The sequence below is a fragment of the Chelmon rostratus genome, chromosome 4 (assembly GCF_017976325.1).
Source record: "Chelmon rostratus isolate fCheRos1 chromosome 4, fCheRos1.pri, whole genome shotgun sequence".
NCBI lineage: Eukaryota > Metazoa > Chordata > Actinopteri > Chaetodontiformes > Chaetodontidae > Chelmon > Chelmon rostratus.
In genome coordinates, this window is record NC_055661.1 from 11,041,256 (window position 1) to 11,052,392 (window position 11,137).

Sequence of the window (11,137 nt, forward strand, 5' to 3'; positions counted from 1 at the left end):
CTCCGATTCCCAGAGTCTTAATTAAAGGTTTGAATGAATGAATTACGTCCAATACGCATTTCAGTCTTAGCTGCCACAAAATTTAAGCGACATAGTCAGAATAGTAAAACTCACAAAACTATTTCTGTTCTGTGTTGTAAAGCAAAGCAACCCAGAAAATTTAAATCAAGATCCAACACGGTGGAGCACAGCACACAATGCATTATCATATTATAGGCTGGTCAATTTAGTTTTCTCAACAGTCTTACTTGTTTAAAGAGATTACTACTGCCTTAAAATTCACATTGCAATCACCATTAACTTTAAATGCTGCCCATGTACTCTGTTAATGGGTTAGGGGTCAGCCTTTGGTGATGTGTCTAATGAATAAGAAGCTAGATCAAATATTCAATTAAGTGGTATTTTCTTATTAGGGACAATTAGCAGTGCGATTCTGCTTGTGTGTGTTTGTTTACCTCTCAGGAATCTACTCTACTAAGTCCACAATGTTCTCTCAAAGTTGGACGGCTACTCTATTTCTTCCTCCAACAGTGTGTGCATGCATGTGTTTGTGTGTCGTCTGTTTGTCCAGAGATTAGCCACAGAAACTTTCTCATCACTCAGAACCAAGCTGCATTCTGGGTATCGGTTGTCCCGCCAACCGCAGTCTTTGTCTGGCACTGGATCTGTATTCACACTCACATACACACTTGCACACACTCACACAGACTGAGGGGAACCCCAGAATCTCTGAAGAATGAGGCTGTTTTTAGCCTATCTAGGTACAAGGCTTTTGTTAGAAGATCCAACTGCCAGGCTGAAAGAAAACCCACAGCCTTCCTCGCTCTGTGTCCAAAATTCAAATGACTTTATTATTGGGGTATATGAGTACGGACGGTTTAGCAATCTCTTACTGATCCCATTTTAGTGACTGAATTTTACAGGGGCACATTTAGGGGCACTTCATTATTCAAACGTTTGTCAATCAACACGCATCAATACCCAGAATAAAAAATATTTTCTGTGACAAATTACACTACAGACAGCATAAAACAAACCACTTGGTACACTTTCACCTCCATCCCATCATCCCCTCTGCTTACTGTGGCTGTAATGCGTGGTCCATGCAGCTGAGCGTGCAGTATAGCATCATTCACATGATTTCGAACTGCCAACAGAGCTAACTCCATGCTGTTGTGGTTGCTGCTGGTTGCTAAAGTAGCAGCTATCCGTTGGAGCAACACCACTAGACTTCCCCAGGGGGCGCCAAGCTCTGATACACCCATCTAGGGAAAGTGGAGAGATGAGTAGAGTGGATGCAGAAGGGAGAAGGAGGAGGAGAAAAGGGGTGCATAGGTGACAATATGGAGGGAGGAGGAGAAAGAAAGGACATGTTTTAATGTTCTAATTAAATGTTTCTTAAAGCTGCTAAATTAGCTTAGATGTTCTGCATACATCCTATTTGAAATCAATCTATCAGTAACAAATTAATGGCGATACTTTGCTATAATTAGAAAAACGAATGCATGAATGAGCCAGTGATTGAGATGACTGGTTTCTATCTCATGACAGAAGAGCCAAGAACGCATTTTCCAGAAACCACGTTGCCTTCTGTAACAGAGAGGCTGTTCACACTTGTCCCGCTGCCTCTCCTTGAATTTGGTCTGTGTGTTTTTCTTTGCTTTCCTTCGCTGAAGAGGATAAACATGATGGGAGTTGTTTTTCCATCACACTTTCTTTTCTTCCAAGAAACTCTCAAGCGGGATGAACGGTGGCATCTTCCGGCTTTGTGCTATAAAGAAGTCTCTCTGTGGTGGGCGCTGTTAAAGCTGTCCAGCAAATTTTTAGGGAGCCCAGTAAGATGCTCAAAGGACACTGCCAATTCTCTTGGCATGGCTCTTATTTGTCAGTTGAAAACTTAATGTGGGGATGATTTATTGATGACAAAATGCTTTGAATCACTGATTCACTTATGTGAATGATGGGAGCATTACTACTTTTGATTTTTACTTGCCTCTCCAGAGGCAAAAGGAGACAAATACTCTGAGGCGTCCCATGCATCTAAAACAGTATCAACTACAGTCCACAGACACAACCTGAAAAGAAGAACACTTGACAAACTATTGTTAGTCTCCAGATTACATATCATTTTGTGGCGCAAACCATGACTGATATGATAAAATATGTAAATTATTGACCTTCGACGTGGCAGAATCTTTAAGAGAAAGTTCATTTAAAAGACTGGTTCAACATACACAATGCAAAACCTTCCACCTCTCTCTCTGCTTCCTCGTATCAGTCGGTAAGAGTCGGTTGATCGGTGAAACCTGGTGCCTCGTAGGGCCCACTCTCCAAGGCGTGAGCCTCTGCAAGGGCCCAGTCCCCACCCCAGGCCTCAGTGGCAGCGGTGATGCTGTCTATCAGCAAGATGAGAGGCTAGTACACCACACACACACACACCACTGGCCCCCCCTTAAAAGGCCAGAACATATGTTTATGTGTGATACACTGTTATAAGGAGTTATTAGAAATTCATCACAAGTTGCAGGATTTTCCGCTGTTGAATCAGGCTCTCCAGTGCTGGCACAGTGCTAACAGCAGGTGTGGAGCTCTGGCTATGCGAGACAAGGCTTTCACCATCTGAAGGGACATGCAAAATGGCCAATAGGAATGTCCTTTTTCTGAAGTGACCTGTGATTGGCCAAAGACTCCCATCAAAGGCAACAGAAGTGTAGTTTTCTCTCAGACCACATATGCTGAAAGGTTATTATGGAATTTTTGCCCAATGATGCCTAAAATAAGCTGCCTACCACAGCTTTGATCCACAGATCCAATGCTGCATTTTATCTCTATGTACAGTATAACCATGAATGGAAACATACACACATATTAAAACAGATACAAACAGTATGTGTTCAAACACTTACCAGACATCCTCTCATGATGTTGACACACAGTCCGGTACAGGGCCGTATTAGTGTCAGCCCTCTGCAGTGGGAACAGTACTGCATCCTCACTAAGCCTCGTCCACACTCTCTGGATAACGTCGCCTTCTCGGTCGCATTCACAACCTCTCCGGCCATTCTCAGCAGTCGGCTGAGCGCTCGGCCCGGCCCGAGCGCACGGGACAAGCTGCTGACCAGCAGGCGAGGATGGGGTCCGAACGGGCTGACATCGTGCCGCGTCATCCGCAGGCAGTCGTCGTGATTTGTGGAGGGGGAGGAATAGGACTGGGGCGACGTGTGGCCGATCCCAGGATTGAGCAGGCGGCGGTAGACCAATGGGAACAGGTCATTGTAGAACCGACGCACAGTGTTGTCCAGTGAGGAATTGGACTCTCCTGAAAGGTGGCGTTTGATGCTGCTGAACAGCTGAAACACAAGGGGGCGACAGTCGGACGCCAGAGCAGAGTAGGCGCTGTCGAACAGAGTGCCGGTCAGGTTGGATGTGAAGGATACAAGTGACTCGAAGGTCTCTGAAACAAGAGAGAAGAGAGAGACAAACATTTAATGCATCACATTCACTAGTGACAAACACCTTCTGATGGCCCTACATAAAATGTATAAAATGTCAGAGGATCATTGAAGTCACTGGGATTCCTCTTCAGGGAACCATGAATGTTTTTGTCAAATCTAATGACAATGCGTCCACATGGACCAAGACTGCCAAAACATTATGAGCAAGAGCAGTCTTATGTGCTATTATACGAGCTAAAGGTTGTTATAAACAGTATGTCACACATGCTGTATGGTCATATAAGAAACAAACATATGCAATGTCTCATGTTAGGTCTATGCAGTCAGTCTATATAAAATTGTTCCAATTTCTAATGGGGGCATAGCTGACATACATGTCATTCCCACATTTGTGCATCTATTAGTTTCACTTCTCTCACTAACCTTGGACTGACTTTATCCTGCTGCATACGAGCCAAAATAGCACACGACTTAATTCATCCCTGAGCTCGTTTTCACTACCCTGTTATCTATAGTCAGGTGATAATGAGAGGCCCAATCTCAGGATCCACTGTGTTTCCTATGTCCGACACGGTCTAACAAAGTGGACAGCACCCTTAACAGAGGCTGTGTGTTGGTGGTGTGTGACAGAGTGTGTGTGTCTATGTTTGAAGCTTGCCAAGTAAAAAGGGTGATGTCAATCTGATGGCATCCTGACACTCACACACACACTCACGCACACATTAGCGGACAATCGCACACACACACTCACACAAACTGGAAGTAAGAGTGAGACGGAAATCTATTTATCTGTGACTTTCACAAAGCCATTCATGTTGTCTGTATATATATAGCTTTGTACTTCACCACCACATCCTGACTCTCCGCGTGGGAAATCATTAAATAACTCACAAATCGACCAAATAAGGAAATCGTTATCACTCTCCATGACAGTTAACACATCAGTGACGTGGTATTTGTTTCAGTTCTGTACATTCATACTCTTTACACACACGTAGATGAAATGAAGTGACGCTGATGGTGGTCGGGGGATGAGGCGGTGGAGCAGCAGAGGCAGGGCTCACTTGCCCAAAGTACTGAGTGAGAACATCTCACTTTTATGTGTTTGCATACCCATGTCCTGGCAATAGCAACACAAATACAGATGGCATCGAGTGACACGGCAAAGTCTGCTCTGGGGTCGTGTGATTAGCTCTTTACCCTCCGTGATTGGATGACAGCTGCGCCATGGTGGCGAGGGCGCAAGGGTCTCACAGTGCCAGGAGAAACGCACGCAAGCATGCAGACACATGAGCGCACACGCATACACACACTGAAGTAATCCACAGGGTGTAAATAGAGCCCGACTACAACCGCTCTGGGCATGTCTCAGTTTCTCTAGTAGGTTTTAATCACTGTGCTTTGGAGAGGGGATCCTCTGAGATTTAGCTCAGCTGTTGAAGACCAGTGCTGTCGAGCAAAATTCATTTCATTTACTGAAGGGTTGGTTCATGCAAAACACAAAAAAAACATACTTTTTTTCTCCCTTGAAACTAGAATTATTTAGCTTTGTTTTATTTGTCCAGGTTTGTTTGATAGATCGAACTACTTTATTGCAAAGAAATGGCTCCTCTGAAAACTACAGACAGCTAAGTCTCCTGAGGAAAGTTATCAACTTTATCTTCCACCTGAAAAAAAATGGTTGAATGACCATAGGCGCCTATAAATGTATGAATGGGACATGGAGTATTTGCGGTATCGGGTGTAATTGATCAGCTTTTACTATTTTCACCCTAATAAACACAATGTTCTAACTAAACAAACACTTTTAACATTACTTATCAAGTTGCTCTGCAGTTTTCTTTTTGGCATGTTTTGAGCACTGAGGGCACTTATCAGAAAATTATTTCTTTCACAGAACTTAAGAACATAACATCATGTGCATGGTTAGATATCTGAGAGAATCTGTTTTTGTGTGTGTGTGCGATTTGGGTGAACTGACTCTTTAAATTATATTGTTTAAACCTGTAAATGCAACAAACTTGTCTCCTGCTACGTGCTGCAGCTTTCTCCTCGTTCAACCCTTCTTTGTGTATGGTTGTTTTGCATGAATTTTACCCATGGATGGTTTAGCCATCCACTGGGCATAAATAGCAGCTGAAACTGAGCCCGAGCGCATTCAGATGTAGCAGGGGAGGAGACAGTGAGAGATAGAGAGGCAGAAAAAAGAAAACAGAGAGGTACATGTTTGCCATGTCTGTCTGCTGGGTTTCATCAAGTCTACCCCTCTCATAATCTCTGCACATGCACACGCACACATCCATGCACGCAAACACATACACACACAAGCTCTTTCTGTCACACACACACACATGCTCACTCAGTCTGGTGAATAGCGTTGAGAGACAAGTGGACAAGCAGAGTATTCTTCCTCCTATTCAGAGCAGCCCGTTAGAGACCGGCTGTTGCCCACGGCAACAACACTTTGCTGCGGATACGTACTGAATGTAAACATTCTCCGTCCCTCGCTCTCTCATTGGTCAAGAACAAAACCTGATTATCGCAGCGACAGAGACAGACAGACAGAGAAAGAGAGCGGAGAGTTGTAACAAAGTTTTCCGCTGCTCCCTCTGAGAGTTTGCTCTCTCAAAGACTCAATCGAACATCAGTTGTTTGTTTGGCTAGCCACTGTGGCGCCTCACAAAATAAACCGGCCCCACACCGCCACCCTGACACAAACTAGCTATTTCATGATGACCACACAAAGTGAGAATGACGGGGGGCTATAGGCACTTGACAGAACTGTGAAAGCACCAAAATCACCACTGCTATTAAAGTCACTTTGATTTACGTTCTTGAATGACCCACAGACATTTATTAGTGCTTGTTAGTCAGAATAAATCCATGAGGAAAATCATTAATGCAGCATGACTAAAACAGAAACAATCTCGTTTTAATTATGGATGCAACTAATGCTTATTCTCATTATCAATCATTTTGGGCTATTTTTACGCTACTTTTCCTGATCATTTGTGGCCCAAAATGTAAAAACAAGTTTACTAAACATGTACATTGACCACTCCCCACACCTTTATGCCACAATGGACATTTTTGGATTTGCAGAGCAACCGGAAAACACTTTCTCAATTCCCCAGCATGCATTTCTCTTCAGTAATGCATGAAATGGATTAGTGCACATATTGTGGTCTCTAGTCTAAACCCCTTCCTTCCTCTGTAACTTTCTCTCCCTCACCTTGGTAGGCCTTGGTATGCCCAGCGATCAGGTACTTAAGTTCAAAGCTGTAGGATCGCATCTTCTGCTGAGTCTCACTACGAACAGCCGCCATGTAGCTGTCCTCCATCTTACTGGTGCAGCAGCTGGGCCCCGGGTGGACACACACTCGGAGAGACTCGTCTGAAAGACAGAGGCAGAAGAGATAGCTTCAGGTCTGCTCACATTCACTGAAGATACACTGATATGTTCAGTCACTGAGAGGTTAAATCTCATCCAACACACAATGGTGGTTGAAAGAAGATTTTTCAAGGAGGCTGCACAGCTTTCTGTCCACCTTTGCTCTGTCCTTGGGTAAGAAGTTTTAGGCGCCCTCACCAAGTTTCTCATGATTAATAGAGGCGATGACATATCAGATAAATGTTTAATATTTTGCAAGAAAAAAGGCTCAGATTAAATCTCACTTGCTTTACTTTGGGCAACTCTAAAGATACTCAGAGAGATTTGTTCCTAAAGGCTGTTTTTAGATTAATCACAATCCCTTATCTCTAATTAACTAACCAATAAGAATCCATCTTGTTAATCAGATAAGTTAGTTGATTCGTACAGGGGCCGGTAATCTATAAGCATTTAATGCACATGACCTCATGACCATACAAACATAACTCTGCAACAAGCCTGCTGCAACCTGACATGATCACATGCACGGTAGTGACACTTCACCACTCAAACTAGAGTGTGTGTGTGTGTGTGTGTGCGTTACTCGGACTGTGAGAAAATAAAAATCTGTTTCCAAAGTCACATTATTGGTACTCATCCTTTTACAGAAATAATGGGAAGAGTCCCCATCATGTGAATCATTAATCTTTAGGATGAAGACTTGGGTTAAGGTCAGGTTAAGGTTAAGGTTAAGGTTAGGGCAGGGAGTGGTTATGGTTAGGGTAAGTCTCCAAGAAATAGTGTAAGTCCATGTAATGTAAAGTGATGGAAACACAACTTGCATGTGTGTGTGTGTGTGTGTGTGTGTGTGTGTGTGTGTGTGTGTGTGTGTGTGTGTGGTGCAGTCTGACTTTGGCTGACTGCTGTAAGCCAAGCTGTCAAGTAGCTCACAGAGATCAAGGGAGAGAGCGATGAGAGGAATGGACTATTCACCTATGTCTGACCTGACACACACACACACACACACAAAACACACACGCACGCATGCACGCACGCACACACAAACACACACACACACACACACACACACACACACACACACACACCAGACCTGTGTCAGACTTTCAGCTATTCATATTTAACTGGCTGACTGTGGAATACATTACTGAGATAGTTACTATTTATTGGAAATCCTAGGTTGCATTCCCCATTTACAAGTGGGGCAGCAGGTTGTGCAGAGGCCAGACGACAGGTCTCAGTCTTTGCATTTAAGCCTGAGTCCAACGCTGACTCGGTCAGCATGATTCAGAAACCTGTGAAGCCTCTGTTCTTGTCTCAAAATCATATATTAAACAATGGTGATATTCCACTTACTGGAACCAGAGCTTTCAGCTGCATCACACAGCCTTCAGCAGTAGATGGAGTTTGCTCAGTTGGCATAAAGATGGCTGCATTGTTATCATGTGATATATATTTGGGATTTTGGTCACATGATGACAGGTGGTGGGAGCCACTTTGTGTTATGTGAAGATTACAAGAAAATAAAGCTTGTTAACTCGAGATCTGTATCATCTACCACTTGTCTCCGCTACCCAGGGAAATCTGAAACGCCTGCGAACAAAATGACTGAAAGGAATGACCGTGGATTCTTTTTGGGTGCAGTTACATTAAAAATTACATTATTCCATTTGACAGTATAGACCTGGTAGCTCACACAGTGCAGTCCAAAGAGAGTCTCATGAGTGGGACAAAATCTCACATTTACATTTTGTAAACAGCCTCTTTAACACCACCGCTTACAGCCATGTATGCTTTCAAGAGCGCCATAGACGTGTTGCAGACTATTTAGGTTAGTTTCCAACAGAAATATCTTCTCTCGAATGTGTCGAAGTGTTGTCTGCACATGTGATGATCCCTTACATTTGGAATTGGGCCCTGCATCTCTGAAGCTATGTGTTTAAATCCTGCGTGGGCTACAAGTAATAGCAACCTTTAAAGTATTAAAAATCTCAAAGCAGGAGAGATATTAAGATGGGCTTTGATTATGTAACAACAAATGGAGTTTCTCGGCTTTCGTTTTAGACACTGAAGAGGAGAACATGGAAAATATTATTCTTTTAAATTCTTTTCAGCACAGTAAGGCTGTCAAGCTGAGCCCAACTATATTAAGTGAATCTCAAAGTGTGTGACACTCAACAGAAAGTGAACACTCAGCTACATGTTTGAGCTATATTTATGATACTTTAGTATATCTTATAGTGTATAATAGAAGTACTGCACCCTTTACTTATATACCTAATTACATGTTCTTCAAGTAAAATCATACAAAAGCAAAATGTTAAAGTATTAAAAGTAACGTCAGAAAAGCCTTATCATATAATTATTATACATGTATTATTTTTAGATACGATATAATGTATAGTTATTAATATAATTATTACTGATGCTTCATTAATTAGTGATCAGCACTGCTCATCTAGGTGGAGCTTGTCATTGCTGTATGGTAGTTTAACTTACAGCCCTGCATTGTAATATATAAACTCCTATGTTTTACATTGAAATTCTCGATCTGCATAGTAATAATAGTTGTGATAATTGACAAGAGTAGTGGAGTAAAAATAGCACAAAACAGAAATGTTCTGCTCCTGTAAGTGTCTGCTGTGATATTTCCAACCGGACTGACCTGTTCCCGGCCTGTCTGGCACCAGCTCCACGGGGCCTATTTGGCGCATCATGTAGGCTGTCTTCACCTCATGACAGCTGTCCACGTCGGCTGATCTACAGCCAGTCTCCGGCAGAAAAACAAAATACAGCACAATCAGCCAAAACAAGTCCGCGTTTTGTAAGGCTGCACGGAACATCGCCACATGTCAGTCAGGAGGTAAGAGAGGGCGGCGGGTTAACGTGAATTCCTCAAAGTCGCGCGGCGCCGTGTGACTGAAAACTTCATCTGCAGCCAGTCAGCCCGAGCGGAGCGCGCGGCCACACTCAGCGCCTCCTCTCTCTCTCTCTTTCTCTGACTCTCTACTTCACTTCAGCTCTCTCACTTCATTGCATGTGCACCCAAAAGACTTGCAAAAAAACACAATCTCGTTTGGGAGTGTGTGTCTGCTATACACGTGATGCCTAGAAGTGTTCAGGACAACTTTTTATAGTTAAGACATTGACGACACAATAAGAGCCATAACTGCCACAACAATCTTGAGGAAAAAGGGAAATTTAGTAGGAAGTCACATAGTTATGTGGCAACAAGCCGTGTGTTTTACTGACGTTAAAGCTGTCTCACACATACTTTGCAACAGCTGCTTCTGCAGGTAAGATCCATTAGACTCGACGGATGAGGTGATATCAGGAGAATAAACAGTCTGAAGGTGGATCGTGGGCGCCACCTGTTGGTCACTTTGGGTCATAGCAGAGTAACTTTGAACAGCTCCTAGCTAAAACACCAACATTCATACAATGTGAAGACTTCACGCATAATTACACGGACTTTCTGGTGAAATGTTGCATATTTTCCACTAACTGATTGTATAGTATAGGATGGGAATCTTTGACTTAACACTCATTGATCTATCCTAGACTTAACGTTACATTTACTCACTGCATCATGGTAGCTGTTAGCTGAGGCAGAACATCCACACATCAGTGCCAGTACACAGTAGCTGACCCTGTCTGTTGTTAAAAACTCACAAAACATGAGTTTCCTCTTTGTTACTTCGACCATGAGGCTTAATTAAACTGACAAGGTTCTTCCAACATAATGTTCAGGCTGACCGAAAGGCTAATGCTGCAACTGATTAACGTTAGCTAGCTAGGTACTTTAGCATAGCCACAATTCGAACTTGACCAAATGGAGGACAACCTACAACTCTTAGTATTTACGAGAACAATGCAGGCGTAATATTTGGCTTCCTTGTTATCAAGGAAGATCAGTAAGATTTTTAATGTTTAATATATTCAGGGAGCTCATAGTAAAACTCATTCTCTATGTCGTTCTCCATCATGTCATAGCAAAAGCAACGCTGTATGCTTTCAGCCAATCTTACAGCTTCTATGCAAGAACATGAACAGGAGTCAGGTAATAACTATGTATATATATAATATGTATAGCCATGAAAAAAGCCACATTCAAGGCTAAAAGCAGCAACTCCAGCCCCCTTCACTCTCCACAAAAGTACTGAAAAAAATGGGGAAAGAATGAAGCTGCACTACAATTAGCTACCACATTCTCTGGTTTAAATAGCCCATTTAGGGCTTTTGACATCTGCAAAAAGCTGCTGCAGATCTTCTACCACAGTAGCGAGTGCCCTCC

At 42.9% G+C, this 11,137-nt stretch overlaps 1 protein-coding gene across 1 annotated transcript in view; it reads right to left on the reverse strand.

The window, feature by feature from the left end:
* LOC121605958 (glypican-5-like) overlaps nucleotides 1–9,686 on the reverse strand; it is a 43,389-nt gene extending 33,703 nt beyond the window's left edge. Inside the window, exons 1-4 of the mRNA XM_041936105.1 lie at nucleotides 9,509–9,686; nucleotides 6,688–6,849; nucleotides 2,907–3,454; nucleotides 1,083–1,265 (exon numbers count right to left, since the gene is read on the reverse strand). Of these exons, the coding sequence (XP_041792039.1) occupies nucleotides 1,083–1,265; nucleotides 2,907–3,454; nucleotides 6,688–6,849; nucleotides 9,509–9,686 (1,071 nt within the window). The remainder of the gene's footprint in view (nucleotides 1–1,082; nucleotides 1,266–2,906; nucleotides 3,455–6,687; nucleotides 6,850–9,508) is intronic.
* Between the last annotated feature and the right edge of the window lie 1,451 nt (nucleotides 9,687–11,137).